General features: G+C 47.7%; 1 protein-coding gene, 1 long non-coding RNA gene and 1 pseudogene across 2 annotated transcripts; 2 read left to right on the forward strand and 1 right to left on the reverse strand.

Annotated features, from left to right (window-relative positions):
• Positions 1 to 339: 339 nt before the first annotated feature.
• LOC127920139 (39S ribosomal protein L46, mitochondrial-like) lies at positions 340 to 1,735 on the reverse strand (the record flags this gene model as incomplete). The annotated part of the gene is made up of 2 exons (XM_052503936.1): positions 340 to 1,192; positions 1,552 to 1,735. Coding segments are annotated over 2 exons (498 nt in total), but the record flags the coding sequence as incomplete, so codon positions are not given.
• A 13,281-nt stretch (positions 1,736 to 15,016) lies between these two features.
• On the forward strand, positions 15,017 to 24,931 carry LOC127920140 (28S ribosomal protein S11, mitochondrial-like; annotated as a pseudogene).
• Positions 21,227 to 21,940, forward strand: LOC127920142 (uncharacterized). The gene is made up of 3 exons (XR_008105229.1): positions 21,227 to 21,401; positions 21,440 to 21,731; positions 21,805 to 21,940. It is a non-coding gene; the product is annotated as an uncharacterized LOC127920142 (long non-coding RNA).
• Positions 24,932 to 25,727: the final 796 nt, after the last annotated feature.

Here is a 25,727-nt window from a genome sequence, read left to right on the forward strand (position 1 = left end):
CTGCCATCTAGTGGACAGGACAATATACTGTTCTGACCAGCCTCTCCCGTCTCACTACTGCCATCTAGTGGACAGGACAATACACTGTTCTGACCAGCCTCTCCCGTCTCACTACTGCCATCTAGTGGACAGGACAATACACTGTTCTGACCAGCCTCTCCCGTCTCACTACTGCCATCTAGTGGACAGGACAATACACTGTTCTGACCAGCCTCTCCCGTCTCACTACTGCCATCTAGTGGAGGACAGGAAAATACACTGTTTGCATAGAACAACACACAGGCAAAGAGACTGGCTTTCTATCCTCTGGGATATAGGCCCACAGACAACACTGAATGGTTTATATGTTGGAACAAATGAGAAACTTTAATCATCTTATACACCAAGTGGACAGGAGAAAACAACAGTTGCTGTGACAGAAATATGACTTCCAGGACATTTCTAAAAAAGACATCTGTAACCTCTCATCACATCTTCTCCATCAGCTCTCATCCGCTCCGTCACAAGTTGAGTATGAAGCGGTCAACCTTCTCCATCAGCTCTCATCCGCTCCGTCACAGGTTGAGTATGAAGCGGTCAACCTTCTCCATCAGCTCTCATCCGCTCCGTCACAGGTTGAGTATGAAGCGGTCAACCTCCTCCATCAGCTCTCATCCGCTCCGTCACAGGTTGAGTATGAAGCGGTCAACCTTCTCCATCAGCTCTCATCCGCTCCGTCACAGGTTGAGTATGAAGCGGTCAACCTCCTCCATCAGCTCTCATCCGCTCCGTCACAGGTTGAGTATGAAGCGGTCAACCTCCTCCATCAGCTCTCATCCGCTCCGTCACAGGTTGAGTATGAAGCGGTCAACCTCCTCCATCAGCTCTCATCCGCTCCGTCACAGGTTGAGTATGAAGCGGTCAACCTTCTCCAAGTAAGGTGCCTTCAGGTATTCCTGCAGTTCAGTCTTCTTCACCCACAGGAAAGGTTCTTTCTGATTGGCTGAACCAGCGGACAGGAAAGGTTCTTTCTGATTGGCTGAACCCGCAGACAGGAAAGGTTCTTTCTGATTGGCTGAACCAGCGGACAGGAGAGCTTTGAAAAAGAAGACCTTGGCTCCCACGCAGCGCTCTGTCCGGACCTCTTTGGGGAATGTGTACCTGTACACTCCACAGGGGGTGTTGCCAAGGAACGTAGCCTTGAAATCAGCCTCTGGAACCAAGAACAAACGTGGCGTTAGAACGGAGAACACAGAATTTAGAGTCTTTACTGATGTACTAGTGCAGTGTTCAGGTGAAGGGCTCTATCAAGATACAGAACTAGAATAGTTAGATATAGAGCCCTGATCAATAATATTGCATAGATCTCCTGCTCAAGCACGTGCCGTGTAGATATTTCTGGAACCTTCCAGAGTCCAGCACTAGAAAAGGTGTTGGAAACCTGATGGAAATGTCTGACAGAGGAAACACTGCATCCCCCCCAAATTGTCCCCCTAATTCAGAGCACTACTTTTGACCAGGGCCTGTAAAGTAGTGCACTAGATAGGGCTCCAGTACCACCACACAGCTGACCTGGCAGGCTGCTGAGGCCTCTCTCTGCTGTCTGTCGGAGAGTCTCCCCTGCCTCCCACTGGGCCTGAGGGAGCAGCCAGATGGTCTCTTTACCGACAGTCTGCTGGACCAGCAGGACCAGGCTGTCTCCTAGACACCTCTCCACTGAGCCCAGTGGTGTCCCACCTACATCTGAAACACAGAGTTACAGGTCAGTTTGACAGTCTGTTAGTCTCCACCTGTTGTTTATGAAGCATTTCACTGTTAGTCTCCACCTGTTGGTCATGAAGCATTTCACTGTTAGTCTCCACCTGTTGGTCATGAAGCATTTCACTGTTAGTCTCCACCTGTTGGTCATGAAGCATTTCACTGTTAGTCTCCACCTGTTGCTCATGAAGCATTTCACTGTTAGTCTCCACCTGTTGCTCATGAAGCATTTCACTGTTAGTCTCCACCTGTTGGTCATGAAGCATTTCACTGTTAGTCTCCACCTGTTGGTCATGAAGCATTTCACTGTTAGTCTCCACCTGTTGGTCATGAAGCATTTCACTGTTAGTCTCCACCTGTTGTTCATGAAGCATTTCACTGTTAGTCTCCACCTGTTGGTCATGAAGCATTTCACTGTTAGTCTCCACCTGTTGGTCATGAAGCATTTCACTGTTAGTCTCCACCTGTTGTTTATGAAGCATTTCACTGTTAGTCTCCACCTGTTGTTCATGAAGCATTTCACTGTTAGTCTCCACCTGTTGTTCATGAAGCATTTCACTGTTAGTCTCCACCTGTTGTTCATGAAGCATTTCACTGTTAGTCTCCACCTGTTGTTCATGAAGCATTTCACTGTTAGTCTCCACCTGTTGGTCATGAAGCATTTCACTGTTAGTCTCCACCTGTTGTTTATGAAGCATTTCACTGTTAGTCTCCACCTGTTGTTCATGAAGCATTTCACTGGTTAGTCTCCACCTGTTGTTCATGAAGCATTTCACTGGTTAGTCTCCACCTGTTGCTCATGAAGCATTTCACTGGTTAGTCTCCACCTGTTGGTCATGAAGCATTTCACTGTTAGTCTCCACCTGTTGTTCATGAAGCATTTCACTGTTAGTCTCCACCTGTTGGTCATGAAGCATTTCACTGTTAGTCTCCACCTGTTGCTCATGAAGCATTTCACTGGTTAGTCTCCACCTGTTGGTCATGAAGCATTTCACTGTTAGTCTCCACCTGTTGGTCATGAAGCATTTCACTGTTAGTCTCCACCTGTTGGTCATGAAGCATTTCACTGTTAGTCTCCACCTGTTGGTCATGAAGCATTTCACTGTTAGTCTCCACCTGTTGGTCATGAAGCATTTCACTGTTAGTCTCCACCTGTTGCTCATGAAGCATTTCACTGGTTAGTCTCCACCTGTTGGTCATGAAGCATTTCACTGTTAGTCTCCACCTGTTGGTCATGAAGCATTTCACTGTTAGTCTCCACCTGTTGGTCATGAAGCATTTCACTGTTAGTCTCCACCTATTGGTCATGAAGCATTTCACTGTTAGTCTCCACCTGTTGCTCATGAAGCATGTCACTGTTAGTCTCCACCTGTTGGTCATGAAGCATTTCACTGTTAGTCTCCACCTGTTGGTCATGAAGCATTTCACTGTTAGTCTCCACCTGTTGGTCATGAAGCATTTCACTGTTAGTCTCCACCTGTTGGTCATGAAGCATTTCACTGTTAGTCTCCACCTGTTGTTCATGAAGCATTTCACTGTTAGTCTCCACCTGTTGGTCATGAAGCATTTCACTGTTAGTCTCCACCTGTTGGTCATGAAGCATTTCACTGTTAGTCTCCACCTGTTGGTCATGAAGCATTTCACTGTTAGTCTCCACCTGTTGGTCATGAAGCATTTCACTGTTAGTCTCCACCTGTTGGTCATGAAGCATTTCACTGTTAGTCTCCACCTGTTGTTTATGAAGCATTTCACTGTTAGTCTCCACCTGTTGGTCATGAAGCATTTCACTGTTAGTCTCCACCTGTTGTTCATGAAGCATTTCACTGTTAGTCTCCACCTGTTGTTCATGAAGCATTTCACTGTTAGTCTCTCACCTGTTGGTCATGAAGCATTTCACTGTTAGTCTCGTTGGTCATGAAGCATTTCACTGTTAGTCTCCATCTGTTGGTCATGAAGATTTCACTGTTAGTCTCCACCTGTTGGTCATGAAGCATTTCACTGTTAGTCTCCACCTGTTGGTCATGAAGCATTTCACTGTTAGTCTCCACCTGGTCATGAAGCATTTCACTGTTAGTCTCCACCTGTTGCTCATGAAGCATGTCACTGTTAGTCTCCACCTGTTGGTCATGAAGCATTTCACTGTTAGTCTCACCTGTTGGTCATGAAGCATTTCACTGTTAGTCTCCACCTGTTGTGCATGAAGCATTTCACTGTTAGTCTCCACCTGTTGTTCATGAAGCATTTCACTGTTAGGGTCTCCACCTGTTGGTCATGGAAGCATTTCATATTAGTCTCCACCTGTTGCTCATTTCACTGTTAGTCTCACCTGTTGCTCATGAAGCATTTCACTGGTTAGTCTCCACCTGTTGGTTATGAAGCATTTCACTGTTAGTCTCCACCTGTTGTTCATGAAGCATTTCACTGTTAGTCTCCACCTGTTGGTCATGAGAAGCATTTCACTGTTAGTCTCCACCTGTTGTTTATGAAGCATTTCACTGTTAGTCTCCACCTGTTGGTCATGAAGCATTTCACTGTTAGTCTCCACCTGTTGGTTATGAAGCATTTCACTGTTAGTCTCCACCTGTTGGTCATGAAGCATTTCACTGGTTAGTCTCCACCTGTTGGTCATGAAGCATTTCACTCGTTAGTCTCCACCTGTTGGTCATGAAGCATTTCACTGTTAGTCTCACCTGTTGGTCATGAAGCATTTCACTGTTAGTCTCCACCTATTGGTCATGAAGCATGTCTCACCTGTTGGTCATGAAGCATTTCACTGTTAGTCTCCACCTGTTGGTCATGAAGCATTTCACTGTTAGTCTCCACCTGTTGGTCATGAAGCATTTCACTGTTAGTCTCCACCTGTTAGTCTGAAGCATTTCTGTTAGTCTCCACCTGTTGTTTATGAAGCATTTCACTGTTAGTCTCCACCTGTTGTTTATGAAGCATTTCACTGTTAGTCTCCACCTCCATTTCCTGTTAGTCTCCACCTGTTTATGAAGCATTTCACTGTTAGTCTCCACCTGTTGTTCATGAAGCATTTCACTGTTAGTCTCCACCTGTTGTTCATGAAGCATTTCACTGGTTAGTCTCCACTGTTGCTCATGAAGCATTTCACTGTTAGTCTCACCTGTTGCTCATGAAGCATGTCACTGTTAGTCTCCACCTGTTGGTCATGAAGCATGTCACTGTTAGTCTCCACCTATTGGTCATGAAGCATTTCACTGTTAGTCTCCACCTGTTGTTCATGAAGCATTTCACTGGTTAGTCTCCACCTGTTGGTCATGAAGCATTTCACTGTTGTTACCTGTTGTTTATGAAGCATTTCAATGTTAGTCTCCACCTGTTGTTTTATAGGAAGTCTCCACCTATTGTCACACTGGTTAGTCTCCACCTGTTATTTGTTTATGAAGCATTTCACTGTTAGTCTCCACCTGATGTTTATGAAGCATTTCACTGGTTAGTCTCCACCTGTTGTTCATGAAGCATGTCACTGGTTAGTCTCCACCTGGTCATGAAGCATTTCACTGTTAGTCTCCACCCTGTTGTCATGAAGCATGTCACTGGTTAGTCTCCACCTGTTGGTCATGAAGCATTTCACTGTTAGTCTCCACCTGTTGTTTATGAAGCATTTCTGTTAGTCTCCACCTGTTGGTCATGAAGCATGAAGTCTACACCTGTTGTTTATGAAGCATTTCACTGGTTAGTCTCCACCTGTTGGTCATGAAGCATGTCACTGGTTAGTCTCCACCTGTTGGTCATGAAGCATTTCACTGTTAGTCTCCACCTGTTGGTCATGAAGCATGTCACTGTTAGTCTCCACCTGTTGGTCGAAGCATGTCACTGTTAGTCTCCACCTGTTGGTCATGAAGCATTTCACTGTTAGTCTCCACCTGTTGGTCATGAAGCATTTCACTGTTAGTCTCCACCTGTTGGTCATGGAAGCATTTCACTGTTAGTCTCCACCTGTTGTTATGTCTGTTAGTCTCCACCTGTTGGTCATGAAGCATTTCACTGTTAGTCTCCACCTGTTGGTCATGAAGCATTTCACTGTTAGTCTCCACCTGTTGTTTATGAAGCATTTCACTGTTAGTCTCCACCTGTTGCTCATGAAGCATGTCACTGTTAGTCTCCACCTGTTGGTCATATTGGTCTCATGAAGCATTTCACTGTTAGTCTCCACCTGTTGGTCATGAAGCATTTCACTGGTTAGTCTCCACCTGTTGGTCATGAAGCATTTCACTGTTAGTCACCTGTTGGTCATGAAGCATTTCTGTAGTCTCACCTGTTAGTAAAGCATTTCACTGTTAGTCTCCACCTGTTTGTTCATGAAGCATGCATTTCTCCACCTGTTGGTCATGCTAGTCTCCACCTGCTGTTTATGAAGCATTTCACTGTTAGTCTCCACCTGTTGGTCATGAAGCATTTCACTGTTAGTCTCCACCTGTTGGTCATTTTTTTTTTTTTTTTTTTATTTCACCTTTATTTAACCAGGTAGGCTAGTTGAGAACAAGTTCTCATTTGCAACTGCGACCTGGCCAAGATAAAGCATAGCAGTGTGAACAGACAACACAGAGTTACACATGGAGTAAACAATTAGCAAGTCAATAACACAGTAGAAAAAAATGGGCAGTCTATATACAATGTGTGCAAAAGGCATGAGGAGGTAGGCGAATAATACAATTTTGCAGATTAACACTGGAGTGATAAATGATCAGATGGGCATGTACAGGTAGAGATATTGGTGTGCAAAAGAGCAGAAAAGTAAATAAATAAAAACAGTATAAAAACAGTATGGGAATGAGGTAGGTGAAAAAGGGTGAGCTATTTACCTATAGACTATGTACAGCTGCAGCGATCGGTTAGCTGCTCGGATAGCTGATGTTTGAAGTTGGTGAGGGAGATAAAAGTCTCCAACTTCAGCGATTTTTGCAATTCGTTCCAGTCACAGGCAGCAGAGTACTGGAATGAAAGGCGGCCAAATGAGGTGTTGGCTTTAGGGATGATCAGTGAGATACACCTGCTGGAGCGCGTGCTACGGATGGGTGTTGCCATCGTGACCAGTGAACTGAGATAAGGCGGAGCTTTACCTAGCATGGACTTGTAAATGACCTGGAGCCAGTTGGTCTGGCGACGAATATGTAGTGAGGGCCAGCCGACTAGAGCATACAAGTCGCAGTGGTGGGTGGTATAAGGTGCTTTAGTGACAAAACGGATGGCACTGTGATAGACTGCATCCAGTTTGCTGAGTAGAGTGTTGGAAGCCATTTTGTAGATGACATCGCCGAAGTCGAGGATCGGTAGGATAGTCAGTTTTACTAGGGTAAGCTTGGCAGCGTGAGTGAAGGAGGCTTTGTTGCGGAATAGAAAGCCGACTCTGGATTTGATTTTTGATTGGAGATGTTTGATGTGAGTCTGGAAGGAGAGTTTGCAGTCTAGCCAGACACCTAGGTACTTATAGATGTCCACATATTCAAGGTTGGAACCATCCAGGGTGGTGATGCTAGTCGGGCATGCGGGTGCAGGCAGCGATCGGTTGAAAAGCATGCATTTGGTTTTACTCGCGTTTAAGAGCAGTTGGAGGCCACGGAAGGAGTGCTGTATGGCATTGAAGCTCGTTTGGAGGTTTGATAGCACAGTGTCCAATGACGGGCCGAAAGTATATAGAATGGTGTCGTCTGCGTAGAGGTGGATCAGGGAATCGCCCGCAGCAAGAGCAACATCATTGATATATACAGAGAAAAGAGTCGGCCCGAGAATTGAACCCTGTGGCACCCCCATAGAGACTGCCAGAGGACCGGACAGCATGCCCTCTGATTTGACACACTGAACTCTGTCTGCAAAGTAATTGGTGAACCAGGCAAGGCAGTCATCCGAAAAACCGAGGCTGTTGAGTCTGCCGATAAGAATTTGGTGATTGACAGAGTCGAAAGCCTTGGCGAGGTCGATGAAGACGGCTGCACAGTACTGTCTTTTATCGATGGCGGTTATGATATCATTTAGTACCTTGAGTGTGGCTGAGGTGCACCCGTGACCGGCTCGGAAACCAGATTGCACAGCGGAGAAGGTACGGTGGGATTCGAGATGGTCAGTGACCTGTTTGTTGACTTGGCTTTCGAAGACCTTAGATAGGCAGGGCAGGATGGATATAGGTCTATAGCAGTTTGGGTCCAGGGTGTCTCCTCCTTTGAAGAGGGGGATGACTGCGGCAGCTTTCCAATCCTTGGGGATCTCAGACGATATGAAAGAGAGGTTGAACAGGCTGGTAATAGGGGTTGCGACAATGGCGGCAGATAGTTTCAGAAATAGCGGGTCCAGATTGTCAAGCCCAGCTGATTTGTACGGGTCCAGGTTTTGCAGCTCTTTCAGAACATCTGCTATCTGGATTTGGGTAAAGGAGAACCTGGAGAGGCTTGGGTGAGGAACTACGGGGGCGGAGCTGTTGGCCGAGGTTGGAGTAGCCAGGCGGAAGGCATGGCCAGCCGTTGAGAAGTGCTTATTGAAGTTTTCGATAATCATGGATTTATCGGTGGAGACCGTGTTTCCTAGCCTCAGTGCAGTGGGCAGCTGGGAGGAGGTGCTCTTGTTCTCCATGGACTTCACAGTGTCCCAGAACATTTTGGAGTTGGAGCTACAGGATGCAAACTTCTGCCTGAAGAAGCTGGCCTTAGCTTTCCTGACTGACTGCGTGTATTGGTTCCTGACTTCCCTGAACAGTTGCATATCACGGGGGCTATTCGATGCTATTGCAGTCCGCCACAGGATGTTTTTGTGCTGGTCGAGGGCAGTCAGGTCTGGAGTGAACCAAGGGCTGTATCTGTTCTTGGTTCTGCATTTTTTGAACGGAGCATGCTTATCCAAAATGGTGAGGAAGTTACTTTTAAAGAATGACCAGGCATCCTCAACTGACGGGATGAGGTCAATGTCCTTCCAGGATACACGGGCCAGGTCGATTAGAAAGGCCTGCTCACAGAAGTGTTTTAGGGAGCGTTTGACAGTGATGAGGGGTGGTCGTTTGACTGCGGCTCCGTGGCGGATACAGGCGATGAGGCAGTGATCGCTGAGATCCTGGTTGAAGACAGCGGAGGTATATTTGGAGGGCCAGTTGGTCAGGATGACGTCTATGAGGGTGCCCTTGTTTACAGAGTTAGGGTTGTACCTGGTGGGTTCCTTGATGATTTGCGTGAGATTGAGGGCATCTAGCTTAGATTGTAGGACTGCCGGGGTGTTAAGCATATCCCAGTTTAGGTCACCTAACAGGACAAACTCTGAAGCTAGATGGGGGCGATCAATTCACAAATGGTGTCCAGGGCACAGCTGGGAGCTGACGGGGGTCGGTAGCAGGCGGCAACAGTGAGAGACTTGTTTCTGGAGAGAGTAATTTTCAAAATTAGTAGTTCAAACTGTTTGGGTATGGACCTGGAAAGTATGACATTACTTTGCAGGCTATCTCTGCAGTAGACTGCGACTCCGCCCCCTTTGGCAGTTCTATCTTGACGGAAGATGTTATAGTTGGGTATGGAAATCTCTGAATTTTTGGTGGCCTTCCTGAGCCAGGATTCAGACACGGCAAGGACATCAGGGTTAGCAGAGTGTGCTAAAGCAGTGAGTAAAACAAACTTAGGGAGGAGGCTTCTGATGTTGACATGCATAAAACCAAGACTTTTTCGATCACAGAAGTCAACAAATGAGGGTACCTGGGGACATGCAGGGCCTGGGTTTACCTCCACATCACCCGCGGAACAGAGAAGGAGTAGTATGAGGGTGCGGCTAAAGGCTATCAAAACTGGTCGCCTAGAGCGTTGGGGGCAGAGGATAAGAGGAGCAGGTTTCTGGGCATGGTAGAATATATTCAGGGCATAATGCGCAGACAGGGGTATGGTGGGGTGCGGGTACAGCGGAGGTAAGCCCAGGCACTGGGTGATGATGAGAGAGCCACCTATTGGTCATGAAGCATGTCACTGTTAGTCTCCACTGTTGGTCATGAAGCATTTCACTGTTAGTCTCCACTCGTTGGTCGAAGCATGTCACTGTTAGTCTCCACCTGCTGGTCGTGGAAGCATGTCACTGTTAGTCTCCACCTGTTGGTCATGAAGCATTTCACTGTTAGTCTCCCACCTGTTGGTCATGAAGCATTTCACTGTTAGTCCAACCACCTGTTGGTCATGAAGCATTTCACTGTTAGTTCCACCTATTGGTCATGAAGCATTTCACTGTTAGTCTCCACCTATTGGTCATGAAGCATTTCACTGTTAGTCTCCACCTGTTGGTCGTGAAGCATGTCACTGTTAGTCTCCACCTGTTGGTCGTGAAGCATTTCACTGTTAGTCTCCACCTGTTGGTCATGAAGCATTTCACTGTTAGTCTCCACCTGTTGTTTATGAAGCATTTCACTGGTTAGTCTCCACCTATTGTTCAGTGAAGCATTTCACTGTTAGTCTCCACCTGTTGGTCATGAAGCATGACCTCATGTGTTAGTCTCCACCTGTTGTTGCATGAAGCATTTCACTGTTAGTCTCCTACCTCTGTCTCTGAAGCATTTCACTGTTAGTCTCCACCTGTTGTTTATGAAGCGGTGATGGTCTCCTGGTTAGTCTCCCCTCTCACCTGTTGTTTGTGAAGCATTTCACTGGTTAGTCTCACCTGTTCATGATGGTCAGCAAGCTTCACTGTTAGCTCCATCTGGGATTGGTATGAAGTGACCAATAACATGTGATTTATTATTTGATTTTGTTCCTACTGGGTTTTGTCGAGAGTCAGTGCATAGGGAATACCTGCCATGAAGGACAAATTTCTCTGCCTCCTACCTCTGGGATATCTGAGAGACCCAGGTTGGAAGTGTTTGAGTTTCTGTTCCCAGATTTCACTGTTAGTCTCCTGGTCCTAGGAGCGGTGATGGCCTGGCCGCCGTAGTCCGACCTCCTCCTCATCTGTTGGAATGAAGCATTTAGTACTGGTATTAGGATATCACAGAGTCTGCCTAGGTTTGAGTCATACGTCACTGAGTCCTCAAGGAGCCTCTGTTCATGATCCTAGGATATCACAGAGACCCTCTCCAGCTCCATCTGGGATATAGAGATTTCACAGAGCTCCACCTACTGGGATTAGGATATCACAGAGACGTCAGTCTGGGATTAGGATATCACAGAGACGTCAGTACTGGTTCATGAAGCACTGTTAGTCTACCTTCCACTAGGATATCACAGAGACCAGCCTCCCAACCCCTAGGATTCGTAGAGTCTCAACCCCTAGGATATCACAGAGCCAATAACCCCAGTACTGGGATTACCCAGTGCATACCCCTAGGATATCACAGAGACGTCAGTACTGGGATTAGGATATCACAGAGACAGGCCAGTAGGATATCACAGAGACGTCAGTACTGGTATTAGGATATCACAGAGCGACCCTCTCACCCCTAGGATATCATCTGAGACCCTCTCAACCCCTGTAGGATATCACAGAGACCCTCTCAACCCCTGGATATCACAGAGACGTCCCTCTCAACCCCTAGGATATCACAGAGACGCCACCCCTCTCAACCCTAGGATATCACAGAGACCCTCTCAACCCCTAGGATATCACAGACGTCTAGGACTACAGGGCGTCAGCCTCTCAACCCCTGGGATATCAGAGACGACCCTCTCAACCCCTAGGATATCACAGAGACGTCACCCTCTCAACCCCTAGGATATCAGGACGAAAACCCTCTCAACCCCTAGGATATCACAGAGACCCTCTCAACCCCTAGGATATCACAGAGACGTCACCCTCTCAACCCCTAGGATATCACAGAGACGTCACCCTCTCAACCCCTAGGATATCACAGAGACGCCACCCTCCCAACCCCTAGGATATCACAGAGACGCCACCCTCTCAACCCCTAGGATATCACAGAGACGTCACCCTCTCAACCCCTAGGATATCACAGAGACGCCACCCTCTCAATTCCTAGGATATCACAGAGACGCCACCCTCAACCCCTAGATATCACAGAGACGCCACCCTCTCAACCCCTAGGATATCACAGAGACGTCACCCTCTCATTCCTAGGATATCACAGAGACGTCACCTCTCAACCCCTAGGATATCGCAGAGACGTCACCCTCTCAACCCCTAGGATATCACAGAGACCCTCTCAACCCCTAGGGATATCACAGAGACCCTCTCAACCCCTAGGATATCACAGAGACGACCCTCTCAACCCCTAGGATATCACAGAGACCCTCTCAACCCCTAGGATATCACAGAGACGTCACCCTCTCAACCCCTGGGATATCACAGAGACGCCACCCTCTCAACCCCTAGGATATCGCAGGGACGACCCTCTCAACCCCTAGGATATCACAGAGACCCTCTCAACCCCTAGGATATCGCAGAGACGTCACCCTCCCAACCCCTAGGATATCACAGAGACGTCACCCTCTCAACCCCTAGGATATCACAGAGACGTCACCCTCCCAACCCCTAGATATCACAGAGACGTCACTCCTCTCAACCCCTAGGATATCACAGAGACGTCACCCCTCCCAACCCCTAGGATATCGCAGAGACGTCACCCTCTCAACCCCTAGGATATCACAGAGACGCCACCCTCTCAACCCCTAGGATATCACAGAGACGCATCACCCTCTCAACCACTAGATATCACAGAGACGTCACCCTCTCAACCCCTAGGATATCGCAGGGACGTCACCCTCTCAACCCCTAGGATATCACAGAGACGTCACTCCTCTCAACCCCTAGGATATCGCAGAGACCCTCTCAACCCCTAGGATATCACAGAGATGTCAGTACTGGGATTAGGATATCACAGGGACGCCACCCTCTCAACCCCTAGGATATCACAGAGACGTCACCCTCTCAACCCCTAGGATATCACAGAGACGTGACCCTCAACCCCTAGGATATCACAGAGACGCCCCTCTCATTCCTAGGATATCACAGAGACGCCAGCCTCTCAACCCCTAGGATATCACAGAGACGCCACCCTCTCTACCCCTAGGATATCACAGAGACGTCACCCTTCTCAACCCCTAGGGATATCACAGAGACGTCACCCTCTCAACCCTAGGATATCACAGAGACGTCACCCTCTCATTCCTAGGATATCACAGAGACGCTCACCCTCTCAACCCCTAGGATATCGCAGAGACGCTCACCCTCTCAACCCCTAGGGATATCACAGAGATGTCACTCCTCCCAACCCCCTAGGATATCACAGGGACGCCACCCTCTCAACCCCTAGGATATCACAGGGACGCCACCCTCTCAACCCTAGGATATCGCAGGGACGCTCACCCTCTCAACCCCTAGGATATCACAGGGACGCCACCCCTCTCACCAACATCACTAGACACCAACATCACTAGACACCTAGCCTATCAGCCAGACACCAACATCACTAGACACCAGCCTACAGCCAGACACCAACATCACTAGACACCTAGCCTACAGCCAGACACCAACATCACTAGACACCAACATCACTAGACACCAACATCACTAGACACCAATGCACATCCAAATCCATCCAACAAGTAAATTAATGCCAGTAGGCCTATAGTTGACTCTTTTGGCTCGAAGCATTTGCATAGGCCTACATTATTTTAGGTTCATGTATGGCGATGAGGACTGTTTTTTTAATTAAATGTTAGTCCTGAACTAGTCTTGAAGTTGATTGGCTGAATATGTGTTAGTGCAAGGCTTGAAGCAAAGACCTGCATTGGCCTGCACATCCACTTCAGGACCACGGTCAGCAAACCATCTCAGACTAGTGTGCTTCTGTAGCTCAGTTGGTAGAGCATGGCGCTTGTAACGCCAGGGTAGTGGGTTCGATTCCGGGACCACCCATACCACCCATACGTATTTGCAGCTGGGCCTAATATTGTGTATAAGAGGTCAGGCTGGGCCTTATATAGTGTATCAGAGGTCAGGCTGGGCCCAATATAGTAGTATAAGAGGTCAGGCTGGGCCTATATAGTGTATAAGAGGTCAGGCTGGGCCTAATATAGTGTATAAGAGGTCAGGCTGGGCCTAATATAGTGTATAAGAGGTCAGGCTGGGCCTAATATAGTGTATAAGAGGTCAGGCTGGGCCCAATATAGTGTATAAGAGGTCAGGCTGGGCCTAATATAGTGTATAAGAGGTCAGGCTGGGCCTAATATAGTGTATAAGAGGTCAGGCTCGGCCTAATATAGTGTATAAGAGGTCAGGCTGGGCCTAATATAGTGTATAAGAGGTCAGGCTGGGCCTTATATAGTGTATAAGAGGTCAGGCTGGGCCAATATAGTGTATCAGAGGTCAGGCTGGGCCTAATATAGTGAATAAGAGGTCAGGCTGGGCCTAATATAGTGTATCAGAGGTCAGGCTCGGCCTAATATAGTGAATAAGAGGTCAGGCTGGGCCTAATATAGTGTATAAGAGGTCAGGCTGGGCCTAATATAGTGAATAAGAGGTCAGGCTGGGAATATAGTGTATCAGAGGTCAGGCTCGGCCTAATATAGTGAATAAGAGGTCAGGCTGGGCCTGTGGTCCTTTGTAGAGCATGGCGCTTGTAACGCCAGGGTAGTGGGTTCGATTCCCGGGACCACCCATACGTAGAATGTATGCACACATGACTGTAAGTCAGCTAAATGGTATATATTATTATATATTATTATATATTACTAGTGACTACAGCCATTGACAAGTGAATGGAAACGCATTTACCTGATGCATGAGCTCAGCGAATTGGTCTTCGATCGGGTTCCGCTCCTGTGATATGACAGGCAGCCTCTGGAGACACACCGCCCCGTACAGCTTCCATGGCGACGCGACGCTATCCGTTTTACTTCCGGTCTGAGTCGCAGCTCGACAAGCGGAACCGAGAGAAATTTGACGAACTCCTGTATGTTTTAGCCCCGTCCGTCTGACGTTTGTAATAAATTGCCATAAAGGGCGATTCGCCATTCTCGAGCAGGGCGCTGCCATCTTGATTCTCCAGTTTCCACCCACAATCCTCTGCGAAGAAGGGAGAGATTATGCTATAAGGAAAAAGGGGTAGAGGAAATGAAGATAAAATGTCGTTTGAAATGTAAAAATATATAACATTGAGATCATTCATTGAAACATATTTTTTTTATTGATCTTAGATACATTTAGTGTAGAAATAAAAAAAAGTGTATGCATAAGATTTTAGAACAAAATATTTTCTAATCATTCGCTCCCCACATTATTAATAATGTACTATTCCAGGAAACGCGTCATACTAAATGGCTCGTCTTCTAGTACTACTACAATCACAAAGTCAAAACACCGTCTATTTCTACAATATACCTTCTTAAAATATGTTTTTAAACCTAGCCACACTGCTAACCGTATGCCTATCCTAACCTTGAATTAAGACCAAAAAACACATTTATGTTGTCATGAATCTTTACGATATAGCCCATTTTGACTTTGTGACTGTGCTGTCTATTGAAACCTCCTCAATGTCACACATGTTGTTGTGTAACGCAAGTTGACTTGTTGGTTTCTAGTAGCTAAATCATATTAGCTAATCATGTATAAGTTAAACTGTATATTATCTAAGTCTGTCAGGAGTGCCTGCCAACAGGTTGCTGGTTCCGTCAATGCAGGAGGCGCAATGTAAGTATTCTCGTTTTTATACGAAATCCCATGCATGCAATTGACAGATAGATAGATATTATTTTACGACGCTAGTTGTAGTCTAGTACTTTAAACTAGACAAAGACCTTTTTACCGATTTAAGTATACTGCCAGTTTGCTACATTTCATTCAACCTATCAGCTACCTTGTTATCTATCTATACCAAACAAAATTATAAACGCAACATGATTTTACTGAGTTACAGTTCATATAAGGAAAATAGTTAATTGGAACACATGAACTATTCCCTAATCTATGGGGCGGGGGTGCAGCCATTTATTCATTTTTTAAATAAATTGGTTGTGCAGTGCAATCACGCTCCTGTGATGGCAATTACACTGTCCTGTCCCATCTGGACAAGAGGACTATCCATGTAAGAATGCTGTTCTTTGACTATAGCTCAGCATTCAACACATTCAGTACCCTCCAAGCTAACCGTTAGGGGCTCCAGGCCCTGGGTCTCAACCCCGCCCTGTGCAACTGGGGCCTGGACTTCCTGACGGGCCACCCCCAGGTGGCGGAGTTAGGAAACTCCACCTTCAATCCGCTGATCCTCAACACAGGGGGCCCCACAAGGGGTGGGTGCTCAGCCCTCCTGTACTCCCTGTTCACCCATGACTGTGTGGCCACGCCTCCAACTCAAAAAGCTTCGTGATATGCCACACCTGTCAGGTGGATTATCTTGGCAAAGAAGAAATGCTCACTAACAGGGATGTAAAAACAAATGTGCTTTTTCTGGGATTGTTTATTTCAGCTTCACTTGTGGTGTTTCTATTCCTGTTCACTAGATGATCTGGGCAGTTACTAGACTGTCTCAACATGAACCGGTTGATTTATCAACACTTGTGGTGTTTCTATTCCTGTTCACTAGATGATCTGGGCAGTTACTAGACTGTCTCAACGTGAACCGGTTGATTTATCAACACTTGTGGTGTTTCTATTCACTAGATGATCTGGGCAGTTTCTAGACTGTCTCAACATGAACCGGTTGATTTATCAACACTTGTGGTGTTTCTATTCCTGTTCACTAGATGATCTGGGCAGTTACTAGACTGTCTCAACATGAACCAGTTGATTTATCAACACTTGTGGTGTTTCTATTCCTGTTCACTAGATGATCTGGGCAGTTACTAGACTGTCTCAACATGAACCAGTTGATTTATCAACACTTGTGGTGTTTCTATTCCTGTTCACTAGATGATCTGGGCAGTTACTAGACTGTCTCAACATGAACCAGTTGATTTATCAACACTTGTGGTGTTTCTATTCCTGTTCACTAGATGATCTGGGCAGTTACTAGACTGTCTCAACATGAACCAGTTGATTTATCAACACTTGTGGTGTTTCTATTCCTGTTCACTAGATGATCTGGGCAGTTACTAGACTGTCTCAACGTGAACCGGTTGATTTATCAACACTTGTTAGCCAGTTGTGGAACCAGCGGTCTGCAGAGAGCAGTGTGCTGATTGGTTTATTCTCTGTTATAGTTGTGGAACCAGCGGTCTGCAGAGAGCAGTGTCCTCCAGTGCTGTCAGGTTGCAAGAGGATGCCAGTGTCTCAGCCACACCTGGGAATATATCCAAAGACTTCAGGTAACACTAGCTCTGACTAGGTGGCATTCTGCCTACAGCTCTCAGCCATTCTGCCTACAGCTCTCAGCCAATCGCTTCGCTCACAACAGGCTCATGTGAGCTTACAATCCCAACTCTGTGTCATCAGCGAGAAACAATCCTTCAAAATAAAACAATAGTCCATTTTGCCCAGATCCATCCAGCAAAACTATAATTCAGCTCCACTTCCTGAGTTTCTCTGACACACAGGTGTACAGAGCATTCTAGAGAGGTAATTAACACAGGTAAACAAGCAATGAACCACGGAGATATGGCCTTGTGGGAACACTAACCCTATAAAGATGTGTTGTAATTTTAACCTTTTAGTTAAAAAAAATAAGATTTCTCTCTGATTTGAAAGATAAGGTCCATATGACTCCAAAACCGCACTGCAAGCGATGTCTGTTAATGTTCAGAGTCGTACAGAAGACACCTTTACCCAATGACTTATTGGGTATCTGGGGTATTTTAATAGGATCCCTGTATATCAGTACCCACACAATATCCAGGTCAAATAGGGGAGAGGTGTTTTCTTTAGGTTTTAATAGGATCCCTGTATATCTGAGGTACCCCACACAATATCCAGGTCAATAGGGGAGAGGCGTTGTGCCGTGAGGTGAGGTGTTGTGAGGAGAGGTGAGGTGTTGTGAGGAGAGGTGATGTGAGGAGAGGTGAGGAGAGGTGAGGTGTTGGGAGGAGAGGTGAGGTGTTGTGAGGAGAGGTGAGGTGTTGTGAGGAGAGGTGAGGTCTCAGAGGTGAGGTGTTGTGAGGAGAGGTGAGGTGTTGTGGAGGAGAGGTGAGGTGTTGTGGAGGAGAGGTGAGGTGAGGAGAGGTGAGGTGTTGTGAGGAGAGGTGAGGTGGAGGAGAGGTGAGGTGTTGTGAGGAGAGGTGAGGTGTGTGAGGAGAGGTGAGGTGTTGTGAGGAGAGGTGAGGTGTTGAGAGGAGAGGTGAGCAGTGTGAGGTTTGTGAGGAGAGGAGAGGTGAGGTGTTGTGAGGAGAGGTGAGGTGTTGAGGTGAGGTGTTGTGAGGTGTGTGTGAGGAGAGGTGGTGTTGTGAGGAGGGAGGAGAGGTGAGGTGTTGTGAGGAGAGGTGAGGTGTTGTGAGGGAGGTGAGGTGTTGTGAGGAGAGGTGAGGAGAGGTGAGGTGTTGGAGGAGAGGTGAGGTGTTGTGAGGTGAGGTTGTGAGGAGAGGTGAGGTGTTGTGAGGTGTTTGAGGAGAGGCGTTGTGAGGTGTTGCTTTAGGATTTTTAAACCCGGTTTGCTGTTCACTTGAGCGATCTCAGATGGGAGCTCAATGCAGTCATGTCTCTATGTAATACTGTACACTTTCTGGAAGTTGTTCTGGATTTGGTGAAAAGACCCCTGGGTGGCATGTCTGGTTGGGTAAGTGTGTTCTGACCTGGGGACTGTGAAAAGACCCCTGGTGGCATGTCTGGTTGGGTAAGTGTGTTCTGACCTGGGGACTGTGAAAAGACCCTGGTGGCATGTCTGGTGGGGGTGTGTTCTGGACCTGGGGACTGTGAAAAGACCCTGGTGGCATGTCTGGTTGGGTAAGTGTGTTCTGGACCTGGGGACTGTGAAAAGACCCCTGGTGGCATGTCTGGTTGGGTAAGTGTGTGTTCTGGACCTGGGGACTGTGAAAAGACCCCTGGTGGCATGTCTGGTTGGGTAAGTGTGTGTCAGAGATTTGTGTAAGTTGACTGTGCAAACAATTTGGTATTTAACACTACCGTTTATAATGTTGCAATCAGTCTCTACTTCCAGCCCAGAGAGACTGTATTGATCTTAGCCTTCTGATGACAAGACGTGCCGCTCTGTTCTAGGCCAGCTGCAGCTTCACTAGGTCCTTTGTTGCACCTGACCATATGACTGGACAATAATCACGATAAGATCGAACTAGAGCCTGCAGGACTTGCTTTGCGGGGCGGGTGGTATCAAAGAATCTGACAGACCTCTCCCCATCTTTACAACCATTGAATCTATATGTTTTGACCATGACAGTTTACACTCTAAGGCAACAACACCCAGTACTTAGTCTCCTCAACGTGTTTACCAGTTGAGGTATAGTTATGGTGCTGGAGGTGATGGCTGCTGTTTTACAGGCTCCTAACCAACTGGGCTATTTATTTTATTCACATTGTTTGTAACTTATTGTGTACATAATGTTGCTGCTACCGCCTCTATGACCGAAAAGAGCTCCTGGACATCTGGACAGCGATTACTCACCTCGATCTGGACGCAGTTTTTTTTATTTAATGAGTCCAAGCAAAGGATATACTGCTTTGTCAAGACGAGGCCCAAATCCCCGTCATCAGCGTGATGAAAAGGGGGAGGAGGGCGGGTGCATTCTAAGAATTGGTAGACGAGTAGGTAAACCACGACTCCTCTCCGTATTCATGTCCAACGTGCTCATTGGAAAACAAACTGGGCGATTTTAAGACTCTCCTACCAACGGGACATTAAACAAACTGGGCCATCTACGATTTAAGACTCTCCTACCAACGGGACATTAAACAAACTGGGCCATCTACGATTTAAGACTCTCTTACCAACGGGACATTAAACAAACTGGGCGATGTAAGACTCTTACCAACGGGACATTAAACAAACTGGGCCATCTACGATTTAAGACTCTCCTACCAACGGGACATTAAACAAACTGGGCCATCTACGATTTAAGACTCTCCTACCAACGGGACATTAAACAAACTGGGCCATCTACGATGTAAGACTCTCCTACCAACGGGACATTAAACAAACTGGGCCATCTACGATTTAAGACTCTCCTACCAACGGGACATTAAACAAACTGGGCCATCTACGATTTAAGACTCTCCTACCAACGGGACATTAAACAAACTGGGCCATCTATGATTTAAGACTCTCCTACCAACGGGACATTAAACAAACTGGGCCATCTACGATTTAAGACTCTCCTACCAACGGGACATTAAACAAACTGGGCCATCTACAATTTTAAGACTCTCCTACCAACGGGACATTAAACAAACTGGGCCATCTACGATTTAAGACTCTCCTACCAACGGGACATTAAACAAACTGGGCCATCTACATTTAAGACTCTCCTACCAACGGGACATTAAACAAACTGGGCCATCTACGATTTAAGACTCTCTTACCAACGGGACATTAAACAAACTGGGTGATTTAAGACTCTCCTACCAACGGGACATTAAACAAACTGGGCGATTTAAGACTCTCCTACCAACGGGACATTAAACACACTGGGCCATCTACGATTTAAGACTCTCTACCAACGGGACATTAAACAAACTGGGCGATGTAAGACTCTCTTACCAACGGGACATTAAACACACTGGGCCATCTACGATTTAAGACTCTCCTACCAACGGGACATTAAACACACTGGGCCATCTACGATTTTAAGACTCTCCTACCAACGGGACATTAACTAGTAATATCTTATGTTTCACTGAGACGTGTCTACAACAGTCTTTGCTCAATATTATCACGTTTCCAACAGTTTGCCCATGTTTCTTCCTCCTCTCTAAGTCAACTCCCCCCGATGCCTGGCCAGGACAGTGTGCTGAGATGGGCTGGGAAGAAGTACGAGGAGTTGCCAATAGCACATATCAAAGCCACATATAACAAGTAAGCTGAAAGACAGTGATGTGAATAGCTGATATATTTGAATGTCCAGCTGACAGACAGTGATGTGAACAGCTGATATATTAATGTCTCCCTCCAGTACACATGTCCAGGTGATATATTTTAACGTGTCTCCCTCCAGTACACATGTCCAGGTGACAGACTGTGAGGGCCAGTTCATGGTCAGAACATCGTGTGGAACCGAGGGGTTCAAGAACGTCAAGAAGTCTCACTCCCATCGCTGCTCAGACAGCAGGCATCTCAGCTGCAGCGGTAAGATGAGACACATGGAAAATATAGATCATGTAGGCGTATAGTTAATAGTTGTAGTCTGGCTGCTACAGACAAGAACACCGAGACATCTGTTCTCCACTAGATGGCACTAGAGCCTAAAACAAACGAACGCAAAAAGATGAATTTGTGTTTCCTGATGAATGGTCCTGTATTCTTCTTCTCCTGGGCAGAAGGCCGCAGCGGTGGGGGTGACGTTTGTCCGCGTGTTGGTGAAAGGTCTGGGTCCTGACGCTTGGTGAGAACCTTTTTCATGAAATGCAGAATTCATACCGTAGAACTAAAGTGTTCACATGATGCATCTCCCCCACTCTGAGGTTATCACCCTGTATCCCACTCTGAAGTTATCACCCTGTATCCCACTGTGTTAACCCCACTCTGAGGTTATCACCCTGTATCCCACTGTGTTAACCCCACTCTGAGGTTATCACCCTGTATCCCACTGTTAACCCCACTCTGAGGTTATCACCCTGTATCCCACTCTGAGGTTATCACCCTGTATCCCACTGTTAACCCCACTCTGAGGTTATCACCCTGTATCCCACTCTGAGGTTATCACCCTGTATCCCACTCTGAGGTTATCACCCTGTATCCCACTCTGAGGTTATCACCCTGTATCCCACTCTGAGGTTATCACCCTGTATCCCACTGTTTTAACCAGCAGCAGACCACCCTGTACCCCACTGAGGTTATCACCCTGTATCCCACTGTGTTAACCAGCAGCAGACCACCCTGTATCCCACTGTTTTAACCAGCAGCAGACCACCCTGTATCCCACTGTGTTAACCAGCAGCAGACCACCCTGTACCCCACTGAGGTTATCACCCTGTATCCCACTGTCTTAACCAGCAGCAGATCACCCTGTATCCCACTGTTAACCCCACTCTGAGGTTATCACCCTGTATCCCACTGTTTTAACCAGCAGCAGATCACCCTGTATCCCACTGTTAACCCCACTCTGAGGTTATCACCCTGTATCCCACTGTTTTAACCAGCAGCAGACCACCCTGTATCCCACTGTTAACCAGCAGAAGATCACCCTGTATCCCACTGTTAACCAGCAGCAGACCACCCTGTATCCCACTGTGTTAACCAGCAGCAGACCACCCTGTATCCCACTGTTTTAACCAGCAGCAGATCACCCTGTATCCCACTGTTAACCAGCAGCAGACCACCCTGTATCCCACTGTGTTAACCAGCAGCAGACCACCCTGTATCCCACTGTGTTAACCAGCAGCAGACCACCCTGCATCCCACTGTTTTAACCAGCTGCAGACCACCCTGGATCCCACTGTTTTAACCAGCAGCAGACCACCCTGCATCCCACTGTTAACCAGCAGCAGATCACCCTGTATCCCACTGTTGGCTTCAACCAGCAGCAGACCACCCTGTATCCCAGCAGTTTGCCAGCAGCAGACCACCCTGTATCCCACAGTTTTAACCAGCAGCAGACCACCCTGTATCCCACTGTTGGCTTGAACCAGCAGCAGACCACCCTGCATCCTACTGTGTTAACCAGCAGCAGACCACCCTGTATCCCACTGTGTTAACCAGCAGCAGACCACCCTGTATCCCAGCAGTTTGCCAGCAGCAGACCACCCTGTATCCCACTGTTGGCTTTAACCAGCAGCAGACCACCCTGCATCCTACTGTTGGCTTTAACCAGCAGCAGACCACCCTGTATCCCACTGTTGGCTTGAACCAGCAGCAGACCACCCTGTATCACACTGTGTTAACCAGCAGCAGACCACCCTGTATCCCACTGTTAACCAGCAGCAGACCACCCTGTATCCCAGCAGTTTGCCAGCAGCAGACCACCCTGTATCCCACTGCTGGCTTTAACCAGCAGCAGACCACCCTGTATCCCACTGTGTTAACCAGCAGCAGACCACCCTGTATCCCACTGTTTTAACCAGCAGCAGACCACCCTGTATCCCACTGCTGGCTTTAACCAGCAGCAGACCACCCTGTATCCCACTGCTGGCTTTAACCAGCAGCAGACCACCCTGCATCCCACTGCTGGCTTTAACCAGCAGCAGACCACCCTGCATACCACTGTGTTAACCAGCAGCAGACCACCCTGCAGACCACCCTGCATCCCACTGTTTTAACCAGCAGCAGACCACCCTGTATCCCACTGTTTTAACGAGCAGCAGACCACCCTGCATCCCACTGCTGGCTTTAACCAGCAGCAGACCACCCTGCATCCCACTGTGTTAACCAGCAGCAGACCACCCTGTATCCCACTGCTGGCTTTAACCAGCAGCAGACCACCCTGTATCCCACTGCTGGCTTTAACCAGCAGCAGACCACCCTGCATCCTACTGTTTTAACCAGCAGCATACCACCCTGCATCCCACTGTTTTAACCAGCAGCAGACCACCCTGCATCCCACTGCTGGCTTTAACCAGCAGCAGACCACCCTGCATACCACTGTTGGCTTTAACCAGCAGCAGACCACCCTGCATACCACTATGTTAACCAGCAGCAGACCATCCTGTATCCCACTATGTTAACCAGCAGCAGACCATCCTACTACTGGCTTTAACCAGCAGCAGACCACCCTGTATCCCACTGTTAACCAGCAGCAGACCACCCTGTATCCCACTGCTGGCTTTAACCAGCAGCAGACCACCCTGTATCCCACTATGTTAACCAGCAGCAGACCATCCTACTACTGGCTTTAACCAGCAGCAGACCACCCTGTATCCCACTGTTAACCAGCAGCAGACCATCCTACTACTGGCTTTAACCAGCAGCAGACCACCCTGTATCCCACTGTTAACCAGAAGCAGACCACCCTGTATCCCACTGTTTTAACCAGCAGCAGACCACCCTGCATCCCACTGTGTTAACCAGCAGCAGACCACCCTGCATCCCACTGTGTTAACCAGCAGCAGACCACCCTGTATCCCACTATGTTAACCAGCAGCAGACCACCTTGTATCCCACTGCTGGCTTTAACCAGCAGCAGACCACCCTGTATCCCACTGCTGGCTTTAACCAGCAGCAGACCACCCTGTATCCCACTGTTAACCAGCAGCAGACCACCCTGTATCCCACTGTGTTAACCAGCAGCAGACCACCCTGTATCCCACTGTTAACCAGCAGCAGACCACCCTGTATCCCACTGTGTTAACCAGCAGCAGACCACCCTGTATCCCACTGTGTTAACCAGCAGCAGACCACCCTGTATCCCACTATGTTAACCAGCAGCCGATCACCCTGTATCCTACTGCTGGCTTTAACCAGCAGCAGACCACCCTGTATACCACTGCTGACTTGCTTCTGAAGCTAAGCAGGGTTGGTCCTGGTCAGTCCCTGGATGGGAGACCAGATGCTGCTGGAGGGCCAGTAGGAGTCACTTTTTCCTCTGGTCTAAAACAATTTCCCAATACCCCAGGTCATTGCTTTAAATGTGAATGTGTTCTCAGTCAATTTACCTGGTTAATTAAACATCTGGTTTTGAATCAGAATCTTGTAGAGATGAGGAAAAGACGTTTTGACTCGGTTCTGATGCATTTCTCTCTTGTGTGCAGTCTGCCATCAAGGGTCTGACCATGGGAGGATTGGAGGTGGTGTCCATCACAGACAACACCCCCGTACCACACAATGGTTGTCGCCCTCGCAAGGCTAGAAGAATATGAACAGGACCGTACCATCATGGACTGCAGGGGTCCAGCAATCCGTCTTGTAACATGCTTAATGTTGTTGTTATATGAAGACATTTTTTTTTACTTTTATTTAAGCATTTTGGAAAATACTTGTACATGCAGAAATGTTTAAAACATTCAGGGCCCGTTTCCCAGACACTGATTCATCCCTGGACTGAAAAACAAGTTCAATGTAGAATCTGCAGTCCAGGACTTAATCTGGGGAACTGGCCCTGAATGAATGTACCAGCACAGCTAGTAACAGATGGAAAATGATTCATCGATGTTTATTAAATCCATATACACCCAAACCCCTGTACAACATGTGTTATAAATACAAGGCTTCCATCGGGAGAGAACCTGGTCAGATCAGTCCATCGGGAGAGAACCTGGTCAGATCAGTCTAGCAGGAGAGAACCTGGTCAGATCAGTCTAGCGGGAGAGAACCTGGTCAGATCAGTCTATCGGGAGAGAACCTGGTCAGATCAGTCTAGCGGGAGAGAACCTGGTCAGATCAGTCTAGCGGGAGAGAACCTGGTCAGATCAGTCTATCGGGAGAGAACCTGGTCAGATCAGTCCATCGGGAGAGAACCTGGTCAGATCAGTCCACCGGGAGAGAACCTGGTCAGATCAGTCCATCGGGAGAGAACCTGGTCAGATCAGTCCATCGGGAGAGAACCTGGTCAGATCAGTCCATCGGGAGAGAACCTGGTCAGATCAGTCCACCGGGAGAGAACCTGGTCAGATCAGTCCATCGGGAGAGAACCTGGTCAGATCAGTCCATCGGGAGAGAACCTGGTCAGATCAGTCCATCGGGAGAGAACCTGGTCAGATCAGTCTATCGGGAGAGAACCTGGTCAGATCAGTCCACCGGGAGAGAACCTGGTCAGATCAGTCCATCGGGAGAGAACCTGGTCAGATCAGTCCATCGGGAGAGAACCTGGTCAGATCAGTAGAGAAGCTGGTCAGATCAGTCTAGCAGGAGAGGACCTGGTCAGATCAGTCCACCGGGAGAGAACCTGGTCAGATCAGTCCACCGGGAGAGAACCTGGTCAGATCAGTCCACCGGGAGAGAACCTGGTCAGATCAGTCCATCGGGAGAGAACCTGGTCAGATCAGTCCAGCGGGAGAGAACCTGGTCAGATCAGTCCATCGGGAGA

The sequence above is a fragment of the Oncorhynchus keta genome, unplaced genomic scaffold, assembly GCF_023373465.1.
Source record: "Oncorhynchus keta strain PuntledgeMale-10-30-2019 unplaced genomic scaffold, Oket_V2 Un_contig_18482_pilon_pilon, whole genome shotgun sequence".
NCBI classification, from domain to species: domain Eukaryota; kingdom Metazoa; phylum Chordata; class Actinopteri; order Salmoniformes; family Salmonidae; genus Oncorhynchus; species Oncorhynchus keta.